Raw genomic sequence first — 26,361 nt, forward strand, 5'->3', positions numbered from 1 at the left:
AATATCTACATAACCAGAACTGAATTTCACAGTGAGGTTGTGTTTGCATATGCTACTGGTTTTTAAAGACTAATTTTAAAATAGATGGTAAGTTAAGGTTAGCAAGTACAGTAGACCGAATCCCATTTAACCAGAGGTTTAATTTAAAGTGGGGCAGCTCCAGTGAGAATGTGAATGTGAGCGGTACTGTATGGTTGTCGCACATGTAAATGAAAGCGGCCCGATACACATACAAAGACACACAGGCAACACACGTGCATACACACACACACGCACACACACACACACAGTGTCTGTGAGGAAGCTGCTGATGAACTGATTACTGCCTCTGCCAGGTCACATCAGGCCCGTCCAGACACAGATGGTGAGGAGAGGAACTATCTTTTCATAGCAGACAGGAGTAGCCCCAGATAATCTTCCACTGATGGTTTATGAATGATTCTATTTATGAATCAGACCATAACCAAAAAGAAAGATGCCCACTCTTTTCAAAGGCGTATACAATACTGACGATGATACAATTACAAACAAGTCTGCTTTTTGTTCTCTTCTGTGGTGCTACAGTGTGCACATAAAATAAACCTTTGTTGTGGCATGAAAGCAATGCAAGAAATATTTTTTACAGGTGTTGCCTATTGTTTTTTTTGTTTTTTTAGATGTGTAGTTTTCATCTTTTTTGTATTGTTTTTAAACTGGCATGACTGTTTATTGTAGCTCAACTCCAGTGCCCAGAGACAAGGAGCGTGTTTACATGTACATTTATATTCCAATAATGTTTGGGATAGTCAAGTATTCTGATTATACGTTGCTGCATGTGAACATCAAATTACAACAGCCCACATAAACTTCAATTCCAATCACGAAGCTGAATATGATAACTGGCATATTCCGGTATTAGTCGGGATAGTGAGGCATGTAAACACCTTATCCTGCCTACAGTTGTTTTCGTGGTCTGTATAATTCTGTTTCCATGGTAATATTCAGGATAATCTGTTTACTTGTGCATACAGGGATATTTGTGAATGGGATACTTTGCGTGTATGTGTGTCTGTGGGAGTATGAGCATGATTAGAGTGTGTGCCTGTGTGCATGAAAGTGTGTTGTGGACAGACAGAATAAATTACTACCTTTGGTCTTAGAAATTAACTGTTTACTTGTTTGCACTTTAAGGACAGCTCAGTCCCTGAAAACACAAGCTTTGTTGTTTAATAGGTTACAGTCATAAATATAACTTACAGAGTCACCCACATCCTTAAAGAAATGTTTTACCTTAACTCATCAATTTGATAAATCAACAATCATCATACAAACCACTGTCATGACAAAATTACTAGTAAATGTTGCTTAATTACAACTTCCGTCTTACGATGGGGGACTTACGATATTTGCAAAAATAAATGTGACTAAAATGATATTTGCCTTATGTGGTCTTTTTGTAGCTTGTAATTCTGGAATTACAAATCCTTTTGCTCAGAATTTGTAAACACTATTAGTTAGTTGCAAATGTTAATTCCAAATGACAAAATGTAAAAGGCTACAGTGAGATGGTGGTAGAAGGCAGATAGTGATGACTTTAATAATGGCACACTCTCAAAGTGTATGCAGATATATAACTATACCTGAACTGTAAATAAATAAACCAGTACAGCAGGAAAATCTGTAAACACAGGAAAGCATTCTCTGGTGAAACACTGATACAACACTACTGGCTTTGTTTATTTGATTTATTGGACAGAAGACAGTTTTATCTTGAAATGTATTGAGCATTTGATAAAACTGACAATATGTGACAGCTAAACATGAGTTCTTGTATGTTTACGCTTTAAAACGTTTGTTTACTTTCATAACGTAAATCTAGGAGTAAAACAGAACTGTATTTTAGGTTATGATGGGTCATGGAAGTTTTAAAAAGCTTATTTTCCACCTACAAGTCAAATTCTTCAAGAACTTCAACAACACCCAAAATTTAGACAACATAATTAAGTTTGCATTTCATTGTCACACTCCACACATATGTTGTATCTAGTTTTAATATGTTCAGTATTCAAAGATAAGATAAGATAAGATAAGATACTTTATTGATCCCCTTCAGGTGCCACAGCAGCAATTGGCAGACAATGCCAAAGGAAGTCAAGCATAATTCAAGTACAGGAAGGTAATAGAAGAAATAGGTGCTAAGATTAAAAAAAAAATAAAAATAGATAGATAATGTACATAATATACAACATATACAACAATTGTGACAGTGCAAATAAATGCAAATAATGAATGCAGAATTCCAGATACGTCTATGGTTATATTCCAGAGGAACGAATATCCTTGTGCAGCATAGTCAAGAGTTCAAGTTGTAGTGTCAGTTAGGGTTAAGGTTATTGTGCAGGTTAGATGCGGGGTGGGGGGTGTGGGGTGTGGGCTGGGGGGGTGAGATGGTCACTGCTGGCTGGCACAGGGGTCGCTGATGGTGTTGAACAGTCCAATGGCTGCAGGCACAAAGGAACGCCTGAGGCGCTCCGTCCTGCAGCGTGGGAGGAGGAGCCTGTGGCTGAAGCTGCTCCTCCTCAGCCTCAGCTCATGGTAGAGAGGGTGAGAGGGGTTCTCCAGGATGGAGTTTATCTTTCCCTTCATCAATGTAGCCTACATCACACGTAATTTGGACAGTAAATGAAGCCATAAAAGTTATGGCTACTCATTTTCTAAGCTCAGATTGGAGATGTCTCTACAGTTTTTTAATAGACTCCATCAATTGGATTCGATGTCAGCATTTGTATTATGTGCGAATGAGAATGGGGCCCTGTATGGACCTGTCAGAGGCAGAGTAATATCTCCATCCTGCTGACTTGGAGCTGCTCTGCTAGCAAGGCATTTCCCATGTTCACAGGGGGAGAGCCTGGAGCCATCCATCTTTGATTCCTATTCGGCCCTCTAAAAGAAACAGGAGGGCTAAGTGTCAGATAACAGAGGATCCTGTTCCAATTTGTAGCTTACACTGACACACACACCACAGACATTTAGCCGTTCAACAGCTCCAAAGTGAAGAATTCCTCCACGTCTGTGCAGAATGTCAGACGTACGCAGTGTCTCGTGTTTTGGCACATGAAAGAAACTAGCATATAAATTACATTTCTGTCAGAATTTCAAGCTGCAGGAATTTTCCAAAAATCTAAGATTACACTCCTTGTATAGTGAGCTATTGGTCCAATGTGAATCTCTTGGGGAAGTTATTATTCATCCCCATAGTCATCCTTAGCCATGGGATGTGTGTGGAAACAGGCCATAGGTTAGTGCACACAGTGTGCTGCAGTGTACAGGACGAAACGGACCGACGGCTGCATACAAGAGGGGATGTTTTTGTTCATTCACCCTTCCATTTCTCAGTCCCTAGGGTTTAACTCGGATGGTGTACAAACTCTGTGTCACGACACTCTGTGCTCTCGTAAGAGGAGGGGTGGGCGGACGAGAGCGAGCAGCAGGCTACATGCATGCAGTCTGGGATGGCTTGCCACACATGGCAGTTAACGCAAACAAGCTATGACTGAAATGATCTTGAAATACAGGATATGAACACAGAACACGTCTCAATACTATTTTATAATCATATAGATGTTTTTTATACTATATTGTCTTTAAAATATAGACTGTGAAGTATGCTCCAGAAATAAAAAATCTATTAACTGTTTTACAAACTCAAATCTTAAGCATTTGCCCAACAACACCCACAGTGGATTTCTTCCAACAGGGTTGCAGATCGTTCTCTTTGGGAAAGTATTCATACTCCATCTAGTGGCCGCTTCACAATCGCTACTGCTGGGCCAGTTTGTTGACTTGGCTGCCTTTGGCAGACTATTGAAGTCTTTTTTAACACACGTCTGCAAATGTCAACTATCCTGACACCCCTGCCCCCCGTGTCCTAACCCTGCACTATGTCTTGTCTGGCCTGTATGTTAAGTCCTTTTACTACTATTTGCTATGTCTGTGCCTGTCTTTACTAATGTTTTAATTCTGTTTATATTTGTTTATCTGTATTGCTGCTATTTTGTGTGTGCCTCTGTGTCTTTTTGGCAGGTCGTTAGTGTAAAAGAGAATGTGTTCTCAATAACCTACCTGGTAAAATAAAGGAAATAAATACAATAACATAAATTCACAGAGCAGCTCCAGATGTCTCCAGCAGGCACTTTTCCAATACACAGCACAAAGTAGGGCTTGTCAGTACTATAATTAACAGATTTTTTTCTTTTATGAAATGGAATCAAATGCTCCACTCATCTACCTGAAATAGTCTATTGGCAGATGAACTCTGGTCACAACAAGAGTACAGGAAAAATATTCACAGAAACAGTTTGAGGAGATTTGCAGACATAGGTAATGATTAAGTCTTAGCTAGGCCGTGGGAATCATGAGAAACCTTAGGCTGAAAAAGAGACAGCGGACAGTATGTGACCACAAAAAACGGCAGCCTGATTGATAATTTGAACAAGCAACATATCTGGGAATTTCCCAATAACAGAATTTTCTCTATAAATGTGGTTGATTTTAAAGACAGTCAAACAAGCAAACATACAAACAAAGAGAGTGTGGGTGACGGATGTTGGGAACGGGAACATTTAAACACATTTTCAATTTCAAAATGTGTGTTGCCGTGCTTGACCACATCCAGCAGCTATGTGCGTGTGTGCGTGCGTGCGTGCGTGTGTGTGAGTGTGTGTGCATGCGTGATTGATGGGGGATAGGAGGTGAGTAGGGGGGTTACCAGTCCCACTGTTTCATATTACTGAAGTTTCACAATCCTCGAGTGAGATGAATGTTAGACAGACAAACGTAAAACTGTTCAAGATATGTGTCAGATGCCAAGACCCGAACAAAATGTGTTACGTCTTTGTTTTACTTCCCCATGTATTACAAAAGAAAAGAAAGTATTCTTTTCCCTTGAGGCACCAATGTTTGGCAGTAAGTGTGTGAATGTTTATATGTGAGTATATTCCAAGAAGTTCTTTGTGGATAATTTAAACAGGAAACAAGGTGCACATGTGTTCCTTGTTTTGTGTATCACTGATGCTGGTAAATGGCGGTAAAGCATTAGCCAAAACCATGGTCATTTCAATAAAAACAGATGTGTTAAAGATGTGGGGGGTTTGTTGCAACATGTAAAAGTGTCCAAGTCTGGGTTTTGACCCTTGAGAGGCAGCTTGATCTATAATTGCCAGCAGACATTCTGACTGATTCTTCCTCACAAATTCATTTGTATAGCCCGTCATCACAGTTACCATCTGAAAGGGCTTCACAGCACCCACATTATGAAAACAGTAAATGAAAAAGACACTCTCCAACCTTAGATCCTCACTGAGGACAAGGAAAAACTCCCACAAAAACCTCATTAGAGAAAAAAATGGAATGAGTGCCAAGAGTAGGCAAAGAAAGATTAATCCTCTTATTTTGTTCAAATGGGGGTTAAATTGACCCCAGAAATTTAAACCTACAGGACCTCATTGGCAGAAAATCTTCAGGTGAGATAAAACTGAAAGAGAAATGCTGTGTGTGCGTGTCTTATGTTAGGGCCCTCAAGCATGGGAACATTTTGAAAGATTAAAAAATTGCATGGGAAAGTTCCCTCAGGATCAGTCGAAACAAAGGGGGTAAAACTTTTATATTTTCTCTGATTTTATAAGGTCAAAATGTCCCCAAACAACACAAAGTGTGTACAGGACCTTGAAAACGTATCATCATGTTAAATTTCATGTTTACCTGTTTTCCCCATGAAATTAGGAAAAGTCATGAAATATCAAGCTGGAAAAATAATGTTAATCATGTTTTTAGAGACGTTAAATGTTGAATGGGGTCAAATTGATCCTAAACATAATAGGAGGGTTAAATGTTGATAACAAAATGCAACATAAACAAAAGTAAGAACATTTTGTTGAAACGGGGAACATAAACAGCAGCTTGGTCACCGTCGTTGTAAGAGTCTGGGTGGCACCACCAGGACGCCAACGCTGTCCAGCCGCAGCCACAGCCTCAAACAGATAAGAGACGCATCCGTACACACAGCAGACCAACTCTTCCTCTTGCTCCCACATGAATGAACATGTTGTGATGTTGCAATAATCCACAATAATGATACACTGCAATTCTCAGAAATGTATTCCATGCTTCCGCCCCACATCACAGCCCCTGCACTTCTACCTCATCACGCTCCTTTCTCTCTCTCCTCTATCTCCCCCTAGCTTCCCTTTTTGATATTGCAATGTAACACAGATGGTACATATCCCCTCTTCTAAAGCAGTGGTTCTCAACCTGGGGGTCTGGACCCCCCTGGGGGTTGTGAGATGATTTATGGCATAGGAAAAAAGCATATGTCTACTATACAAATTTATTATCGAGACTATTTTTTCTGATGTTCTCAAATTTTTGCTTTTTTTTTGTGAAATACTGTATAGTTTTCAGACTCTCAGCCTCTGATAATGAATCAAATGAAACAACCTGAAAAGGGAAAATCATTCTTTGTTTGAACTCTGCATGCTTGTGATGGGGGGGTCACGGGTAGACATGCTTTGTTTTAAGGGGAACCACTGTTCTAAAGAACATTGCATCTGGCTGCTTAGAACACACAAGCATGATTTGGCACCAAATTCAATCAGCAAAGCAGGAGGAAAGAGAGCAAGGTCAATTTTTGGACTTTGCTAATGCTTTTGGCTCCGTGCCACATATCTTGTTGAGTTCCAAACATTATTAAAAATATGGCCAGAGCATATTTTTAAGATATTCTGGTGTGCTTCACAACAGCAGAGTTTTCTACAGCATGGCATCTGGAGATAGGCATCATGGCAGGGTGCACAATTTCCCCGCTTTTACTGTGGCAATGGAGGTAATTATTAGGGCATCAAAATAGGTGGTAGGTGGAGAAACACTGCAGGGAAGGCTGTGTCTCCCACTCAGGGCATATATGGATGATATGACTACTATGACTACAACCACACTTTGTGCCAAAAGGTTGCTTAACAAATTAAGTGATAATCTAAATTTGGCTAGGATGAAAGTTAAGCTCCATTGTTAAGAGGAAACTGGCAAACAAACTGGCAGATTCAGGAGAAAAGGCAGGAGGTGGTCAGGCATTGAGGGCATAGAGAGGTCGTAGACCTGTGCATAGGAGTGTAAACATGGAAGTGGGGAAGATATACATGAACGCGCAAGGACTGGGTGCGTGCAAGCATGACCGTTTCTGAAAACAACAGCTGTAGTGAAGATTTGTGCTAATGATGGTGTAAATATAGATATTTTCCGCTCACACTGCGATCATTTGGCTTCAGAAGACATGGATTATGCTGCACGAGCTGTATGGAGCAATTTTATGGTAATTTTTTGCTTTTTTTGGAACTCTAAAAAACCAGACCCTACTTCAGTTGCTTTGAAGAAGGCTGCTACGGAGTTGTGCTGGAAACCTCCCTGTGTGTTATATGGACTAACAAACTTCACCTGTTTCAACTGACAGGAGGGGGAGTAGATAATGACAGAATTTTCATTTTTGGGTGAACTATTCCTTTAAGGATGTTCCAAATGGTTAAAAGACACATGAAGGAGCCTTCATATCTCTTTGTCTCTGTCCTAATGAGTGAAGATAATTCACATGGTTATATAATCCCACTTCCATACCGTCAGAAATGTGTAGAAAAAATGACAGATAAAATCCACAGTTGCAAGTAGCCTTGATGTCTCTCTCTCTCTTCTGCGTTAATCTCTCTTGTGAGTTGTGTTTGTGTGGGTTGATATGGAATTTACCTTCAGGGATAATAAATTCTTACTAAACATAAAACTAAAGTGTTTCATTGTCTGTTTTGCACATTAAGTTATTACAGCAACATCTACGTTAATTTAGGAGTATAAAAAGAAAAAAAAAATGGTTCATTGCTAGTTAGATGTCCAAAAAGTTTGACAATAATGCACAGAAACACATCAGCTTAAGAAATTTATTTTTAGGTGTTCTACATAATGAAGATGAAACTCATTAGGGGTTGACATAGTTTAGATGAATTACACATTAATCTTGACTTTGTGAAATGTTTCTATGGATAAAACATGAGCCATAGAATAATTTAGACAGCTGTCATCCTGTGTGGGAGGAGCTTCAAACGTCACGCGTGTGAGGACGTTCCAATTCACACGACACGCTTCACTTGCTTCCTCTCCTCCTCGCATCTTCTCCTTGTTTCCCCTGTGAATTTTCGATGAGGAGGAGGCGAGGAGAACCCGTTACGTAATGGAATGCACCCACTGACACAGGGCACAAAGCTGCAACTACCTTGAGTGTTGTAACGTTAAACTGTTTGTATGACTGAAGCATGCTTGCTGGTACCTTTTGTTAGTGATATGTTTTACTGGTGTACTGATCTGCAGGTTGATATGTTTGCTTGTTAGCTCTTACTTGTTTGTAGCGTGCTAAGTGATATTGTTTGCTAATAGCATGTTTGCTATGGCTGCTCAGTAGCCTGTTTTCTGGGATATTGATTGTTATGTTGGCTGTGAGAATGCCTCCCCACTCCCTTCCTCTCTCCGTCTCCTGAGGGGAGGGTGGCTGCTTAGCTGCATTAACCCACTACTCAATTCAACTCACTATGCCAATGTTGCCCCCTGGATCCTCACAGGCTTTGGCTGGTCCACTACAGGGGTTACAGTCACAGGGGTCAACATCTCTGTTAGATGGGCAGGACCCTAGCAGGAAGGACCATCTTAAGGTTCCAACTTTGTGCTGCAATAACAACAAGATGGGCGAGCCATCCTACCACACAACAGAGGGCCATGGTTATGCACAATAACCTCTTTTAAACTGAACAACTCAAGTTGCTTGAAGCTTGTTTTATACTCTGTTCTGAGAGGGTTTCAGACGTGTTCTGAAGGTCTCAGTTCCTGCCACTCAGGGCTTCTGAGAGCTTTCACACCTGCTGTGTTTGGAGCAGATGAATCAAACTCTGATGCATTTACCTCCCTGGTACAGGTTGTTTGGGTAGGTGAGAATGCCCTAATCCAACTCAGGTGCGCACCAAACAACTGCTCCCTGGTCCACCTGAGAGAGGGGGTCATGAAGCCCTTCCACCACAACTTAACTGTGAAAGGAGCTCAGAGTGGCTATCAGAATCACCACAACAGGCCTCTGAAAGCACTTAGCACACAATAGCACACAATGAATAGGCTCCCAACACCACCAGAATCACAGAGAATCACCAGCCACCATGGAAAGTTTTTGTTGCACACTTTTTCCAGTGTGCCAATTTAGCCTTAAAAAAAAACAAGTAGGCTACTGTAGGCTATGTACTTTACAAAGTACTGTATGTACTTTACAAAGAGCATTTCTCTGTTATTTAATTTTATATTTTCAACTAAATTACAAGAATTACCTTTTAAATTTGATAGAATACTTTGCATTAAACTCTTAGAAAAATCCCCAAACACATGTAGGCTATAGAAAAATAACTTGGTAGCTCACCAAAATGTGCAAAGTTGAGAGGATTAGGACTTTTTTGAGCAACTGTATTTGGGATAGAGGCTGGAGTCTGCAAGTGTTTGCCTCATTTGGGTATGGTTACAGCTTCATAGTCATAGGCAAATGAGCTATTTGCAACATTATCAACAACATTATCAACTGTTGAATGTCAGCTAAAACAAACTTGCAAAAAAGTATGTATGTAACTTTTGAAATTTCTTCGAAATTCATCACAATCATCACAAAACATCTTCCAAATTCATTTAAAACTAATGAATGTCACATAGCCAACTGACAGCCCTTGACTCAATAGGAAGCAGGATAGTAAATTAAACTGAAGCTGAAAAATGTCTCCAGCTATGCAACTCTTTTCTTCATATTTGGATTAAACTTTTTTCTTTTGGCTGTTATGATGGTAGAGGTTTAAAATAATAGCCCTTCTCTCAAACATCACCAGAAATTAGAATTAAAAAGTCTCTTCCTGGGTGAGTAGGCTTCTAGACTCCTAGACTAAACAGTATCCTTTTGAACATTTTTGCCCTTGTCGATGACAGTCTGTGCATAGCGCTGCTTAAGTTAACAGTAGAAGTTAATTGCCATTCCATCATAATTTCATTATTCCATTCTTTTAGAACAATTTAATTGCCATCAATTCATACCATAGAAAAAGAAAAAGGAGAAAGGGTGAGAGAAAATGAACATGCTGGGATCACTATTTAATGTACTGGAAATGGCAGAAACAAAGTGACTCGTGTCAGTATAATACTGCAGTTTATCAGTCATAGGCTACATTATGAGGCCCTACACAGACTTACAAGTTCCTACTCTTGCATATAATGTCTGTTGGTCTACTGCGCGACCACTGCAACATGCTGCAACAACTGAACCTGCATACAGTATGTGCATATGGTTTTACACAGTATGAATATGAAGTATGACACAGTATGAATAGGTGTCCCCCTAAGCAGGTTTTATATTTTGTCCCCCCCAGCGCGGCTGTTACAGCTGAATGTGAAGTGTGGCGGCGCTATCTGCTGCCCCCTGGGGGCGCGCAGCGGGTAGTGGCGATTTCACGGAAGCAAACTCCTGTAATCTCCCTACTGCAGACTGCAGCCTTGTACACACACAAACACACACACAAACACACACACGCACGCACGGCACGGTACACACGTGCGCGCACCCATGCACACAAGCACATACGCAAATATGGCGGTAAATAAGATTGCAGCCGCATTCTCATTTGGTATCATTCAAACAGAAATAACACTGATTCGTTTGCCTCTTGGTGATCGGTTATCCTCCCTTCGGTTCAAATGAGGACAACCACAAAAGAAAACGGCATTCATCAAGTTGTGAAAAACTTTAAGTTGTGATGAAATAAGCAATATTTATTTCCTTTCCTGTTAATAAAATGTGCTGCATATTTTTGTGTTTAATAAAACAATGTTATAACCTAATGCCTTACAAAGTTCATCAAACTGTATTTGGGGGTAAATGCGCCTTACTGACCACACTGGACTTGTTATCCAGTGCAGCGTCTGTTGAAATTGAGATAATGAACTAGAATAAACTGATGCTATCAAAATAGCATGATGCTTCTGTCAGACTCGGACATGCGTGTTTACGCACAGCACTGAACGCCCACTAGGGCGATATGCTGAAGAGGATTGGCTGCTAAAGATAACAGCTCCTCCATCCAGTCTGTGGTTGGCTGGGCTTCTCTTGTCCATTACGTTATGCTTACTCCACATACACAGGGAGCCAGAGAGAGGGAATACGTAATGGTTTGATTCCCTGTGCCCTTGCAATGGTCGTCATTCTGATATTACTTGGCAAATTCCTCATCCGGGAGTTGCAATGAAGGTATGCCGCTCCATCTAGAATTCATTAATGGTATGATGACTTCTCAATTAATTTACGATGCCGTTACATTATAACTTGCGCACGATGCACCAAGAGGTAGGGAATAGCACTGTCCATTAATATGTTGTAGTCCATTGTGATGAAATAATGTCAATAGACCTATATTTTAACGTAGCTTAGTGCACTGTTTGATGTTAACTTGTTATCTTTCAACCGAACTGATGTCTGCTTGCGACTGCCTTTCTAGCTCTGTCAGTTCTCATAGGATTTTGATTTTCCTGGCGACTGTGCTAGCCTGTTTCCTGCATCGCTTGTTGTGCAGCCGGACACATTGTAGCCCATTAATGAGCGTCCTTTAACCTCAGTGTGATAGTTCGTGCACAAGCAGCGGACTCCAGCCCACAGTGCGAGATGTCCATTCATCGCCAGGCTTTAATCCGCTCTAACGAGATAGAGACTGCGGTCAGTGAGCGCGAGGTTATATCTGAGACGTCTCGTCTAGATCATGATCACCTACCTACAGGTCTACTGTGCCGGGATGAGGCGGCTCGGCTCATCTCTGTGGCCCCTAACACTGCACGGGAAAGGTGAAATACTGTCTGACAGCTCGGGCTGGGGACTGTTGATGATTATGATGAAGATGATGATGTCATTGGTGCTCTCTGGTGGTGTTGTGGTGATAGTCGTGGTGGTAGAAGAGGTGGTGAATAAACTATTCATAATAACCATCGCTTAGATAACCATTGTCATCATCGTCAGTTAGATTTATGTGAAGAAAGGCGCTACTATTCAACTGACAAGGCAACTGACGAGTACTAGAAAGAATAATTTATTATCACTGCTATACTGTGTGTGATTGGATGTTACTCACATCAAATTGCTTGTGTATCATTGAAGACTTGGCATACATTTACCCATCATGCCAGTGAAATGATATGTGCAGCAGTGAGTTAAAGATGATAGCCCTTGTTGTGAAAACATCTAAACTCTGTTGTTGCAGTGTTGTGGAAGGTCAGGGTGCTGTAGTACTTATTCTTGGTGGACTGCAAAGTTCATCTCATCTTCCTACGGCACATCATCACCATGTCCCAGAAAGATGGCTGTGGCATTTTATTGACTAATCTGATTTAAATTGAAAAGCAGCTTTTCTGCCCATGAGGAACGGATGGTGTTAGCTGAGTTGCATGAGCATACATCACAAAACAGGAGAGATTTATATATGTGTTATCAATGTCATTGCCATCAAAGACACATCTAGATCTTTTATATCAAAAGGCATGCTCGATTTGTGTATTCCTTTAAGTTTTGCTGCAATATTCAGAATCATCCTACCATTCATTCCCCTGTCCCAACAGTGACTGAGCATGCAGTCGTAATGCCTTGAGAGCAAATACTTGCAAACCACTGCTGAAATTATGTGATGTAATATGTGTAATTTCAACTGTTTTGTGAGTGTGAATTTATCACTGGACTGTGCTGCCAAATATCCCGTTAGTTTGAATTGTCAGTCCTCAACCCTGTCAGACATGACGGCTTGTAGCACACTGGATCATGTTGACTTGCGAGTGAGAGAAAACTCACTCTGGACTGACACCATCCGGGTCTGCATTCTGACATGGATTAAAGACCAAGACTGGACAGAAGTGCGATACAGACTGTGATACAGACTTAGGAGCACAGTAGACCTCTGGTTGCTGTTATAAAATAGTCCAGCCACATTTTAATATTGCACTATCTCCGCAGCAGACACGATGTGTTTGCATTGCTGCAACCAAAAATATTCCCCAGTCCAAATAACTGGTCTTCATTATCAGCTGTCCTCCTCCAACCCTGGAGTAAAGTGTGTAAAGCTGTTATTTCGCGGACACAAATACTGAGCCAACAGTAGCATGAGCTGTATGTTCACATCTCTCAATATTCCAAGTGTTAGTCTATCCCTTCTCTATAGGACTTAACATCTGCAAGCATCGGCCTCAGTAGACATTCTGAACTGTGTAAACCCATTTGAATAACATAATCATGTATTTTTCAATGAAAGCTTCCCTTTATACACTGTCTTGGCATTTTTTTTGACAAACGAAAGATGCAAAATGAACATTTGTTTTGGGGGGGGGGGGGGTTTCTGACATTTTACTTTCCAATCGCAAATTAGGAGGAAGTCTTCAACAGTCTGCAAGCTAATTGCACATTCACTGCATGAATGGAATTTCCACTGGATGCCAGAGAAAAATAGGAGAAAAATTCAAGAGAGAGAGAGAAAGGGGGATGAAGAAACAGGAATGAAGAGCGAGAGCAAGAGAGTGGAATGGAATAGTGAATAGTAGAGGGGAGCGAAGAGTCTGGTGTATGGTAGCACAGTGTATGGTAGCACAGTCTTTGTTTATATTGAAATCCATCATAATATTCCCTACATTATATGCCATTCATTTGTGTATCATTCACTGATGGCTGTGTCATGGTTGTAAATGCGCTATTATCCCAGTGCTTAAACATAAATTGACATTAATGCCTCAGTCTTATTTTATCTGGGCCTTTTTGCCATTGTTCACAGTCTAGTTGTTTAGTCTGCTAGAGGAATCAAGAGTCAAATGGAAGGCACATATGAAAGGCACTGATTTCAGCAGTAAATAACATCAGTAGACTCACAGAACCCTGACAAACGAATGTGAAAAGTTCAAGTCACCTGAAGGCTTTCAAAGGAGGCAAAGGGGGTGGGGGGCGTTAAAGGGAGATACAGAAACCATGATAATACATTAGAATGAGCAAATGAGAGGTGTTTTCTCTCTGGGACCTGTTACAATTATACTTTTGTCATGTGGAGACCGACCAGCACTAGAGCCATGGCCCCTTTTGGGTCCCAGTCCTTACGGTTATTTTGATGCAATTTTTGAGGTCTGATTCTAAAGATGATTGTTTGGTCTTTGGTCTGATGGCTGACAGTGGAGACAGACAGGAAAGATTAGGAGAGAGAGAAGGGTTGATATGCGACAAATGTCCCAGGCCAGATTCGGACCGAAGCGGTCACGGTTACATGCTCCTTAGACCGCTGAGCCACCTGGACGCCCCGAAATCTGACACTAAAGAACAGATTTTATGAGGCCACATCACTGTGTGTCCACACTTGGCCTGTAAATTGCTGATATGCGTCTCCTGTGGCTGTTATTTATCTGTTCCTCTTCCTGCTTTCCCTCTCCATGGCTTTACATTGCTTGTTGGCTCTGGATCGTGTCCTGACCACTTCATATCTGCTGCTGAAGATCCAATAGCAATGTGAGAAAAATCAAATTTTTTGTGTCCAGACCTGACACTTAACTTGGTGTCCTGGTGTGATTGGAATGATAAAAACTGCAGTATTAACCATAAATTATAATATAACCATAGCCATAGTTTGAGAAAACAGGCTGTAGACTGATACAGCTGCAAAAGAATATACTGTAACCTGTGTTTGCACTTGTCACCCATATGTTTTTGTGCTCCCTCCCTGCAGAGTTTACAGTGTGTTAATTGAGGTGACAGAGGAAAGTTGTGCCGCTGGCGAGGAGCCAGATAGGACTGATTTCATGGCCAGCCTGCCATGGCTCATCCTGGTAAATCTAGTAGAAGAGTGGAGAATGCAGTAAATATTCTTCTGAGTGACTGGAATCCCATATGAAGGGAGCTTTATCTGAATTGGGAGGCTTTTTTTTCCTACTCTGTCTTCGCAAACTTTACATCGGGCCAAGTTTTGCATCAAGGTTTCAACATGCACATAAACCTAAAGGAGTATATTGTGTTGAAGTGAGAGTTTATTGAGGATGACACTTTAAATATATTCACATAACATCCCAGTGCACAAATGATAAATAGAAATAATCCAAAACATTCAGTGTACTAAATCTATTCATAATACAACCTGGGGAAAAATGATCTTAAGTACCCCGTGATCCATGATATTCCCATAACTGTCACTTAAACAGTAGCCTACATACAAAACAAACTGACATAGGAGACATCGCAATGAAACAAATAAATGAGTAACTTAGCAAACAACCAGTTAATCAATTACATTAACTGACCATTATCTTTGCAAAGCCCGCCATGACTGTTTTTCAGCTCAGTGTCACAGCTGGCTCCCTGCAGCAGGGGAAGACCTTCTCCTCCTCACCCGGCTCCACGTGTGCTGCTTAGTTCCTAGATTACATAACCAGTGGCTAAGCAGATGGGTGAGGTGGGATCACAGGGTGTTGTGGCAAGTCAGAGCAGAACGCCGCCTTACCAAGAGCTGTGGCCGGGCCTCGTGAAATCCATTGTTTTCTGTCGTGAGCCGGGAACCACAGAGGGCTTACAGTATGCTCATGTCAGCTATTGATTCTCCAGACCCTGGAACAGAAGACATATTCTCTTCCCTGTCCTCCCCCTCCCTCCCACTCTCATCAGTATGCTCCAAGGAGCTGCGGCTCGGATCACGCCATCTTTGCTCCCTGTCTCTGCCCGGTCTTGCGGTCAAGCAAACAGACACGCCAGATCCTCAGTGTGGGCACTCGTTTTGCTTCCCTGGCTCAGTGCGTTGACTTCAGTTCGTTCGCAGTCTTCCCAGGTCGCACACAGGCTGCACACGCCGTGTCAACCTTACGTTCTCTCCATTTGACCCGCGCAAGCTATCTGTTAGACTCTTGGTTAACACATCATATGCTTCCACGGTGCTTATTTGTTTACCACATTGTACAAAATAGTGCAGTGATTGAGAAATTTAACTCGCCACGCTCTTTGGACAAAGTCATTAATAGGAGCTTTTAGAGACGACTTCTTTCTAATCATCTCTAACCTCAAAGACACACCAAGAGCACTCTCAGTAATGTGTTGTTCCATTTTCTCTCTCTCTCTCTCTCTCTCTCTCTCTCTCTCTCTCTCTTAAATCAATTTCAATTAAATGAGCTTTTATTGGCATGACACACGTGTGTACGTATTGCCAAAGCACACAACAACAAAACAACAAATACAACAAATGTAGAACAAAATAAAAATAATAATGTAAATTATACAACAGCTCAGAATCTTCTTTACATTGAATATTGGTGAATAACAATGATATTGTATTTTTATAGCTATTTTACATTATTATACATATAATAATGACACAACACATTTAAATGTTGAACTAAAAGTCTCAGTCTTAAATTAAAAACAAACCTTACATTTGTATGTATGTTACATGTAAATCTGCATAATATACAGTATGGAAATACACAGACATCCTTATACACATATACACGTATTCTACACATAAGTCATGTAGTACTAAAACAACAGTATACTACACATATTCATTAAAAGACAGGGTACATAACATATTACAATATAATATCTTTCAATTTAACTTATTTCTCTAGTCATCTGGCAGGCGGTTACAAATTTAGCAGCAGGAGTTGCAGTTTTATGTATAAGTACATAGTGTCATTTTTGTTCTTGAGAGAGTTTTCAGGTGCTTTCCCCTTTCAATCCCCAGATTGTGGTTGAACAGTCTGAATCTGGAAAACATCCTTCTTTCTTGAAAAAGTTTTATCTTAAGATAGTTGGCCAATTGATGTTCCCGATTCTCTTTTTCTCTCTCTCTCTCTCTCTCTCTCTCTCTCTCTCCCTCTCTCATTCCTCCTGTCTATTCTCACCAGAACCAAAAGAGAGAACCTCATTATGTGCTCTTTTTGGCTGTGTAGGGTACACTGCTCCTCACTCTGTTCAAAGGACACTATTATGAGTACACCGGGTGCCATCATGTACTTTTAAATAATCATGAATGTTCTCACATCCCACAGATTGAAAGACAGCTGAAAAAAAACATGGAAGGAATATCATAAAGGAAGTAGCATCTGAAGCTCACACAGAAGCGTTGTGAAATCTTTGTGAATAATGCATAATGTGCATAATGAAGACAGTTACCTTTCTGTCAATGATGATGCCGAAGGGTTGCCCTAATTAGCAATCTGGACTTCTCTTCTGTTTTACAAGTCTCTAAAACTCTCTCTCTGTGCGTGCGTGTGTGCGTGCGTGCGTGTGTGTGTGTGTGTGTGTGTGTGTAGGCGGGGGCATCGTCCATGTGGGCGTCATGCTGTGGGCTGCTGAACGAGGTGATGGGCACGGGCACGGTGCGGGCGCAGCAGCCGGGGTTCGGAGCAGGGGCCGGGCCCTTCCGCTTCGCCCCCAGCGCTGGGTACTCCACCTACCCCCCCACCAGCTCAGGGAGCGCCGGACAGTTATGTAAGGCCTGTGGACTGGCCTTCTCTGTCTTCAGACGCAAGGTAATACAGCTATACGGATGAGAGCGGTGGTCATGACGGCGGTGGCGGTGCCAGGAGCGGTGATGTTCCTCTGGTCAAACGAAAGAACGGCCTGGAAGTTTGATATTGACAATGGAGACAGATTTCTCTAAATTTCGAAACAAGGCATGAAATATTAACTACGTATGGCACACTTCCTCGTCCTGGCCCTTCCAGGGTCCCTGCACAGCCAGACATGTCACAGTTTAATGGCAGAGCCTATCTGCGCTCTGTCTGGCAGCAGGACACACTGAGCCACTGATGAAAGCCCTGGAGTGCGTTCTCTCAGCTCTCCGCTTCAGATAGCTCTATCTATATCCTCACACCAGTTGCCATTCCGATGGCAGGTCGAATCCCTGGATACACACATTTGTGTGTCAGCATGATATTTTCATAGTAAAAGAAGAGGTGCCAAGGGATTAACAGGAATGATTGAAGAAAGTATCTGTCGCGGTGGATATGTGCTTTTGGTGGGCCGCAGCATATTTGCACACCAGTGATAAGGAAACATTCCCTGCCATAGCCGACCTTCTTCCCTGCCCATTCAACTTGTCAGTCTACTCATCTGCTCTGTTTCAGGAGACAGTGATAAGCCACTAAAATGTCAGACATCACCAGGCGTTCCAGATAGTTTGTTTTTCTTTTCCTCACTTCACTTTCCTAGAAAATTATGAAGCACACAGATAATGAACCCTTATTTTGGATTGAAGTTGTCTTGTTGGTTTACAAGATTTGCCTCATTAGCAGTAATACAAAAATAAGTCACTTGACTCCACGGGAATCTCAGTTAACAATATCCAGTGATTCAAAATTGTACATATAGAATTTTCACACTAATTATTGTTGTGATACTAGTTCTGATGGATCATTCTCTTGCAAACTAAAGCAATGCTACTATCGTTGCAAGGCAAGGCAAACTTTCTTTATATAGCACATTTCATACACAGGGCAAATTCAATGTGCTTCAAATAGCAGCCCCAATGATCTGTTTAGTCCATCATTTGGTCCAATTTGCATGTTCCTGAGCTCAAACCAGCTCAAACCTTACCCAACTACTTCAAGTCCCTTCAAGTAGTTGGGTAAGCTAAGCATCAAAATTGGCATGGAGGGTAAATAATGAAATATGCGAACAGAAGGCAGGTATTGAATGTAGCAAAAAAGATATTGAACACAGTTAGACAATGATATTGTAAATGAAATTACTATGAGGAAGACTGGCTGCTCCAGTCAGAAGAAATGCAATGGCTGTTCACGTGACTTTCTTCCTCTGTCTCTCTGTCTGTCTCTCTGTCTGTCTGTCTGTCTGTCTGTCTCTCCATCTTTGCTCCCCCCAACAGCACATCTGCTGTGATTGTAAGAAGAGTTTCTGTGCCCTGTGCTCAGTGCTGCAGGAGAACCTGCGCTGTTGCACCACCTGCCACCTGCTGCGCGGCACGGCCTTCCAGAGGCCTCGGCTCATGCAGCTGCGCGTAAAAGACCTGCGCCAGTACCTGCTGCTGCGCAACATCCCCACAGACACTTGCAGGGAGAAAGAGGACCTGGTGGACCTGGTGCTCTGTCATCAGGGGGCAGGGGAGACCCCGAGACCAGTGGAGGAAGAGGAGGAGGAGGAGGAGGAGGAGGAAGAGGACGAGGAGGAGGAGGCGCACGAGGTGGACGAAGAAGAGGAGGGAGATGACACAGACAGTCTGCACTCGCTCCCCCACTCGCTGCACGCCTCGCCCCCCTCCGCCACACGCTCCACCTCTGAACAGTCGGTCCTCTCCGCCTCTCAGGGAGACGCGCTCAGCCGGAGTGACAGCTCAGGGACCACCAGCCAGGTGTGGCAGCTTGTGCACACACAAAAACACACAGCCGCTGTTCGGTCCATACATGCATACAGCACTAGGCTCTCAGGATTATGTATACTCTGTGGCCACACACACATACATGCACAAACACACACATATACTACAAACATATTTGCCCCTCCGCTCATTTCCATATGCCTTGCATCTTTGGCATCTGTCCTCCTTCTATCCCAGATAATTAATTTCAAAGGTGCCCCTATCAGTATGACAATTAACTTCCTACTTCCTACCTAACAGCGGCCTCATGCATGTGTTCAGATGCTTTATTTCATTTTATTTAGATCAGATTTATTTATTATTTATTTTTTGGTGTCTGGTTATACGGTATTGTTTGCCTTTTTTGCTCTGGTTTGTCTCTGGTCCGGTGCTTTGTTTTGAATTGTTTCACACTGAGCTTCTGCTACATTTCTCTGGATTCATTTTCACCTCCACATGAAAAATGCTAAGCACTACAGCGTTGGGTCTAATGTCCATGTGAAAGCTGGAAACAGCTGCGTTTGCTGTGTCTACACAGCCCTCAGACCAGCCAGCGACGGGGCTTAAGTCCTTTGCCTTTTTTAGGTCTGTTAGGCTGAGTCCGTTACGTAACAAACACACAGGTTGATAACTCCCCCCAGCGTCACAGCTGCAACCAAACAGCAGAGAGAAAACACTACGTTCCTGCTCTCATCTGTGCCTGGATCATCTCTCAGTTCTCATTTTAGGTGTGTGAATATCAAAAGGCTCTCCTCTTGTTGTGGCACATGTAGGCTTGTTTATAAAAGGTCCTTAGGTGTAAATCATGTTCTTACAACCAAAGTGTAAGCTAAAGGTGTGGTTATACAAGAAAAATGATTTTGATGCAAAAACCCAGCAGGTTTTTTGCCAATTTTCTGTAATCTATGTAAAAATAAAAGTAATTTCTAGCATTATCCCGGGTATGAACCCTAGAGATATTGCTTTCATCTGTTTGTTATCATATTCTTTGAGATGGTTGTATGAAATCTAAGATAAAGTCAAAGAAAGCTTTTACGTTCAGCTCCAGATGAGAAGTTCGGCGCTTTGCATGGGCCGAGGCTGCTTTGGTCTCTGGGATGCCTTGAGTGAGCAAAAGCATGACATCTGGGCAAGGGGAGGCATCTAGCACCACCAGGCCAACAGATGCATTATTAACACATCCACATTCTGGGAAGACGGTGGTAACTGACTGGTCTGCTGGAATGTGATGAAGCGGAGAGAGACAGAGAAGGAGATGGGGAGAGGCAGAGTTTGCTCCCTGCTTCGGCTTGACATCACACAGTAAAAGCTTATTGCAGCCATTAGCTACTTCCTTTTTGTCAAACAGATACAAGAACGCAGAGAGGAGAGGAGTATTCTGTTTCGTAACTTCTCCCCAATGCAAATAAATGGCTGGGATAATACAGGGCTACATACCCATACCAAACTCTTAACTGCATACTGTAGCTCCGCTTATTCTCGTTTCAGCCAGCAAATTCCCAACCTCCACCTTCAAAGTGAATAATTAACTGCTGAGTTGAGAGCTGCTGCAAATTGAACCAAGGCAGTGTTTAAATATCCCTTTGCTTTCATTAGATATCTCAGTGGCTTCACATACAGTTTTGAGAACTATTACCAAAGCAGAGAGCTGTGAGGTCATTTTTATCATGTTAGTGATGGTCATATGGGGCTGGAAGACATTATTGTGATGAATTGTGATCAGGAACAGCGCGCTTTGTGATAGTGTGGAGAAACATAGATTAAGAGCTCTAAAAAAGGAGGACCAATGCACTTTCATTTGTATTTAAATGCACAGGAATGTTGAATCGAGAAATTACAGGTTATGTCTTTTGAGATTCGGCCATGTCATTCTTGCCGATGAACAGACTGGACACTCAGTAGGCCTATAGACCTTTTTCACAAACATGGCTGCCGTACTTCCGCAGGGTATAACTCGGTTGTCACCATTGCCAGCAATGTTAAAGAAACAACTTTCTACTTTCTGTCGCCCATTACTCTGTCACTGATCACTAATTTTGTGTTTCAACATAATGTATAACACAATACAGCTGTTGCCACTGACATATCTTTCTGTTTCTGTTGTCAGACGACTGCGCAAGTAACTGTGATCGAGGGTCACAAAATGTTAACTGGCTAACCAAGGCTAACGCTAATTTCTGTACTGTTAGCATTTTGTGACCCTCGATCAAATCACTTTTTTTTATAGTGGTGCAGTCGTCTGACAACAGAAACAGAAAGATATGTCAGTGACAACAGCTGTATTGTGTTATACATTATGTTGAAATACAAAATAAGTAATCACAGAAAAAAGTGATTTGATCGAGGGTCACAAAATGCTAACAGTACAGAAATTAGTGTTAGCCTTGGTTAGCCAGTTAACATTTTGTGACCCTCGATCACAGTTACTTGCGCAGTTGTCTGACAACAGAAACAGAAAGATATGTCAGTGGCAACAGCTGTATTGTGTTATACATTATGTTGAAACACAAAATAAGTGATCACAGACAGAGTTATGGGCGACAGAAAGTTCGCTTTTTAACATTGCTGGCAAAGGTGAGAACCGAGCTATACCCTGCGGAAGTACGGCAGCCATGTTTGTGAAAAAGGTCTAATGTTTGTATTCATATTATTTACCAGCTAATTAGTCAAAAAGCTCAAGCTTCAAGTGGAGTGATTGGGTAAAGTGATTAAATTCACTTACAGTAAAGAAGGTATATCTTATTAGGCTGAGTGAAGAGCGAAACACCCTTCTGCAAATTTAAACTGACTTTAATTGTCTTTAAATTGTCGTTTTCCGTTCGATCTCAGGAGCATGGGGATACTCCAACAGTGTCCCTCTTGAACCTGGAGCCTACTGAAAATATCATAGAGGTGAGATACGTCTTTGTTACATCTACTGAACAGAATTTATACTGGAAGTGGAAAGTGGAAAAGTTAATTTTAGCGCCAAGAGGCTTTCAGGGAATCCAGTCCGGCCGTTGAGCTTGTCCTCACAGCTCCAATCCCTGTGCGGCCCGCAGGTCAGCCCGGCGACACAGAGGAGGATCAGGGCCTCGCTCTCTGATCTGGACACCGAGGAGGCGATAGAAAACCTCTCCGTCCGCCAGCTCAAAGAGATTCTCGCCAGGAACTTTGTCAATTACTCTGGCTGCTGCGAGAAATGGGAGCTGCTGGAGCGAGTGCATCGCCTCTACAGAGAAAATGAGCAGAACAGGAAATCCAGTAAGCATTTTTTTGAATTGAAAAAACTAGGACTACCTTCCCAATATATCCATCCAGTGCCAGCTGTGTTGGCCTCGTTTCTGTGACTTATTGCAGTCTTTTTAGATTCAAAAGTGTGACCTGAGATTTTTATGTGTGAGAAAAACACTTCTTTTTCCTTTTTCTTCTAGTGGAAAATGTGAGCAACAGCATAACTGCAGGTAAATATTCTTGTTTGATCGTACTATTAAATTACCTGGGTGAAATATATGACAAGTGTCTACATGCAGATACATTTAGTTACCTGTTATTATGTGGTACAGTAGCATTTAATGCATAATTTGAGGTTGCAAAATTGTTTTTAAGGGTATCTTCCTTGTATCTTAGTCTAATAATAGTTTTTTGCCCATTCTCATATGTAAATCAAGTGGTAGCATATCCTCCACCTGTCTGCAACAGTGGAGTCGGAGGTAAGATGTTTTTCTATGCGAAGGCACGTCACCGCACCTCTACCATCTCCTCCCTGCACAGATATACTGCACATGCAATTATCTGATGTATGACTTTCTACTGCAGCAGTAAAGGCATGCTGCAGCCAATTTACCTACTTGATCCCTTACATCATTCTGTATTTCATCATCTTGATCCTTAGTGTCATTCCCTCCTCCTGCCTGATTCAGTTTCTTTCTCCGCATTCTGTCGCTGGTGTTCCTCTTTCAGCGTGCATCATCTCACTCTGTCCTTAAGGACCGTCTCTCATCCTGTCATTAACGTGGTCTCTGAGAGCTTTTACCTCTTTATGACCCATCATATTATTTTAGTAGCAGCATGTCTCCATCAGGTGTAATCACATTTTGCAAGCATGCGTTCCTAGAGACAGCCTCTGCTGGTACAAAGGGCTTGAGGATGATATTAGCCTACTTAATACAGAATGCTAAGTGCAGATCTGGAGGGATACCAGATATGCTGCAGCCTTATTAGCTTTTTCCCACGGCGCAAGATGTGGGCATCAGGAGCCAAATTCAGGTCAGTCAGTTGATCAGACAGACACTTCACCCCTGAATACCAGTGCACTAATTAATTTGCGGTACTTAAAGTAATTGTTTTGTTTTTTGTATTCTTTGGTTTACTGGGTAGTATCTAATTAAGATAACAGTTTTGTGGCCATTTAACAAAGTTAGGAATTTTCACACAACCATACAGGAATCTTTGCTAAACTCCCACAATCCGTCCTCGACATCTGATTGGTGATCTCCGCCTGCTGCACACTGCCCTCTTTATGTGCTGTCATGCCTTCTCTCAGATTTCAGTTGGCAGTGCCGATGCTGATGAGAGTAGGTTAAGTTAAGTAGAGTTAAGTTTAACAGTGTGATTGGCCGATCATGATTTGAAATGATGCATTTCGTGGGTTACAGCCCCTCCTCGCTGCTGGTCAGTTGATGCTGCACACCTAGCTAGGCGCCGTGGGACTGTAGAGCATCTGTACTTGTGAAATACGACATCATCGGCCTCTCCGACGCACAGTTTGTTAAGAGAGAACCACTGTAACCGAAAACTAACTTCACATTATTCCATCCGCAGATGTCGTGAAAGCTCAGCTGGCCTCCGATGACAACCTGTGCCGCATCTGCATGGACGCCGTCATTGACTGTGTGTTGCTGGAATGTGGTCACATGGTAACCTGTACCAAATGTGGAAAGAGGATGAGCGAGTGCCCCATCTGCAGGCAGTACGTGGTGCGGGCCGTGCACGTCTTCAAGTCTTAAAACTTCTTGTGTGTGCGCGCCGGAGCTGCCTCGGGCGAGCACATGTTCAAGACCCGAATTATCAGTAAAGAATGACCGGGCTGTGCATGTCCCCCAGGGCCTCGCGCTGCGGCAGGCGTGTGCACCCCCACCCCCACCCACCCCCCGTCTCTGTGCCCGGCTTGGGCCTCGGAGCCAGACAGTTGCCTACGGCCTACCACACTTTGTTTCCCCCCTACTAACTCCTGCTCCCGTCCCGCTCCTCCTCCTCCTCCTCCTCCTCCTCCTCCTCCTCCCCAGTGGACTCTCTCACCGCTGTGGACTGTCATCAGCTGCACTGGGACACTCACTCGCTCTCTCTTCGGTCTCTCGCTGCCACAAGCAGAACCCCTCCACCACTCTCTGCCCTCTATTCTCCGTTCTTTTACAGCGTTTCGTTTGAGAGTTTGGTTTTTATTCTCCTGATTTACAAGCAGGAGAGGAGAGGAGGCGGTCCCGTGGATACTTGAAGTGGATTGGTTGTTCTGTGTGCGGTGGAGAGAAGCTGTAATAGTCACGAAAGAGACGCTATCCCAGGGTTAGAGTCGATATGGTTTACACATTGATGCCACACCACACCGTGTATCTCCCTCAGTGTTCTTTAGTATGTGCAATATCGGAAAAAAAAAGACACTTCTATGTGTATGAGGAACTGTCCATCCATTAATCAGAATAGCACCACCAGAGTACATGCACCTCGTCGTCTTGTCTTACACACGGGAGGGTGTAAGGTGCCAAACTTCATGCCTTCAGTCAACTGTATTTGGATTTCACAATATATGCATCTCATAACCAGCAAGCTTGGTGTGATAGTTAAGTTTTTTTTGTCTCAGTTTTCTCAAATGAACAATAGGTTATAAAGTGTTCAGGTGAAAACCTTGTATCTCCAAACTGTTTCTAAGAAAAACAGCCTTGTTTTTAACTTGATGCATCCATGCATTTTGAGTTTAATTAGCTTCGAAAGGGTTTCATAAACCAAAGGGTTGTAGAAATTTCTCAACCGAAAGAGGAGCATGTGATCCTTCAGTTAAAGTTAAAACATGAAAATTACCAAAATTGGAGATAGGAAGTTTTCACCCGACAGCGACGATATGAACCTTTGAACTCCCTCATTGTGTGAAGGAGGCTGATCTGATTATTATTGTGTTTCCATCTCCACATCTAAAATTAAGGGCACAGATGTGAGCAGCATTGAGGTCGTATTGAGTGACACCATTTTATGGCGTCTACTGAAGTGACCTACAATATGCTGTTCACTCCATGTGCTGCAGTACATTCCTGTGTCATTTTCATCTAAAAGAACTGGCCATCGTTCTTGATCTTAAATAACTCGCACCAAGCAATATCATTCCATTCCCAAGTCTACCAAGTGTCTTGTTTGATTGTGTTGTCCATTACTGTGTTGAAACTTATACAGTAGGTATCAGGTGCTACTTCCTCTGTTCAGAGCGTAACAAAACCTTTTGTCATGTTGTTGAGGTGTCCTTTGAAACATCCAGTATACCATGAGAGGGAGAGGAAGCAGATTCCCAAACCTGGTTTACTTTAACCTGTTTATGCAAATGAAGCACTTGTTTTCCTGTCATGAGATCCAGTTTACTCAAATGTCACTAAAATATCTACGTATGCCTGCGGTATGTTAACATAGACAAAAAAAGCTGATTGCTGTTAAGTGAATCGCATAGATAGCTTATATTGTTGTTTACTGATAAGTTATTATTAAATGTATATTTTTCCATTTATTTGGGAGACTTAATATAATTTGTTTAAAATTGTAATTATGGAGGTTTTAAAATATGCCATTTTTCAGAATGTATATCCACTGGATTTGGTCAGATGATTTTCTCACTTAACAATCAAAAACAGAGTCCTCTGATCATGTCACATCTCACAATTAAAGT

At 42.1% G+C, this 26,361-nt stretch overlaps 1 protein-coding gene across 1 annotated transcript; it reads left to right on the forward strand.

Moving 5' to 3' along the window:
• The first annotated feature begins 17,406 nt into the window (after window positions 1-17,406).
• On the forward strand, window positions 17,407-24,562 carry rnf34b (ring finger protein 34b). Its single transcript, XM_071910384.2, has 6 exons — window positions 17,407-17,610; window positions 18,966-19,448; window positions 22,284-22,346; window positions 22,496-22,697; window positions 22,868-22,897; window positions 24,258-24,562. Exons 1-6 carry the CDS (start codon window positions 17,407-17,409, stop codon window positions 24,440-24,442), a joined length of 1,167 nt encoding a protein of 388 aa, XP_071766485.2. The 3' UTR covers window positions 24,443-24,562.
• Window positions 24,563-26,361: the final 1,799 nt, after the last annotated feature.

This window comes from Centroberyx gerrardi, chromosome 2 (assembly GCF_048128805.1).
Source record: "Centroberyx gerrardi isolate f3 chromosome 2, fCenGer3.hap1.cur.20231027, whole genome shotgun sequence".
Taxonomy (NCBI): domain Eukaryota; kingdom Metazoa; phylum Chordata; class Actinopteri; order Beryciformes; family Berycidae; genus Centroberyx; species Centroberyx gerrardi.

What these genes read in the sequence shown, in the direction of transcription:
- rnf34b (XM_071910384.2), top strand. Translation starts at nt 17,407, where the DNA reads ATGTGGGCGTCATGCTGTGGGCTGCTGAACGAGGTGATGGGCACGGGC. An exon ending in GCTCAGGGACCACCAGCCAG is followed by an intron (nt 19,449 to 22,283) that starts GTGTGGCAGCTT and finishes GTTCGATCTCAG; the next exon opens with GAGCATGGGGATACTCCAAC. An exon ending in CTACTGAAAATATCATAGAG is followed by an intron (nt 22,347 to 22,495) that starts GTGAGATACGTC and finishes TGCGGCCCGCAG; the next exon opens with GTCAGCCCGGCGACACAGAG.